At 45.0% G+C, this 618-nt stretch overlaps 1 protein-coding gene across 1 annotated transcript; it reads left to right on the top strand.

The window, feature by feature from the left end:
• Positions 1 to 2: 2 nt before the first annotated feature.
• TM35_000421080 (uncharacterized protein) lies at positions 3 to 569 on the top strand (the record flags this gene model as incomplete). The annotated part of the gene is made up of 1 exon (XM_029029919.1): positions 3 to 569. A coding segment is annotated over one exon (567 nt), but the record flags the coding sequence as incomplete, so codon positions are not given.
• Between the last annotated feature and the right edge of the window lie 49 nt (positions 570 to 618).

Here is a 618-nt window from a genome sequence, read left to right as displayed (position 1 = left end):
ATTATTATTATTATTATTATAATGTTAGTTGTTATCATTACTGTAGTGGAGCCCTTCACTCCACGCCTATTCGCCTGCGGCCGCAGACCATTAAACCCAATCCCGCCCACACCCCCAGTGGGAAGTTCGATCGCAGTTTTGAAAAACTCAGCGGGGAATTAGAGAGCCGCATGCCGTTCCGACAACAACAAGTCCTCTTTGGAAATAAATACGATCGCAACTTTGGAGAGGAGAGTTATGAGGAAATGAAACAAGCCGCGCAGGATGATATTCACGGCCGTGAACCCGAACGGGCTGCGGCTCGACAAGCACGGAGTTATTTCACCGGTGATGATCTTTCCCCAACGGCCTTACATGTGCAGTCCCCACGGCTGAAAGTCGCCCAACACCCACAACGACAAAAATATAATAAACAAATTTTAAAAACTTCTAAAGAGGCACCGGAGTATTATTATGTGCGGGAGAAGTCTACATGGAAACGGCGTGTGTTTGTGTGGGGAGGGACTCTTGTGGGGGTGTGGAGTGTTTGTTGGGGAATGTATCGTCTCTATCTATACATGTTGGAATAGGGAACGAGAGGAGTTGTTTGTTATTATTATTATTATTATTATTATTATT

This window comes from Trypanosoma theileri, assembly GCF_002087225.1.
Source record: "Trypanosoma theileri isolate Edinburgh chromosome Unknown TM35_Tth_42_V1, whole genome shotgun sequence".
Classification (NCBI taxonomy): domain Eukaryota; phylum Euglenozoa; class Kinetoplastea; order Trypanosomatida; family Trypanosomatidae; genus Trypanosoma; species Trypanosoma theileri.
This window is presented reverse-complemented; position numbering and strand designations above follow the sequence as displayed.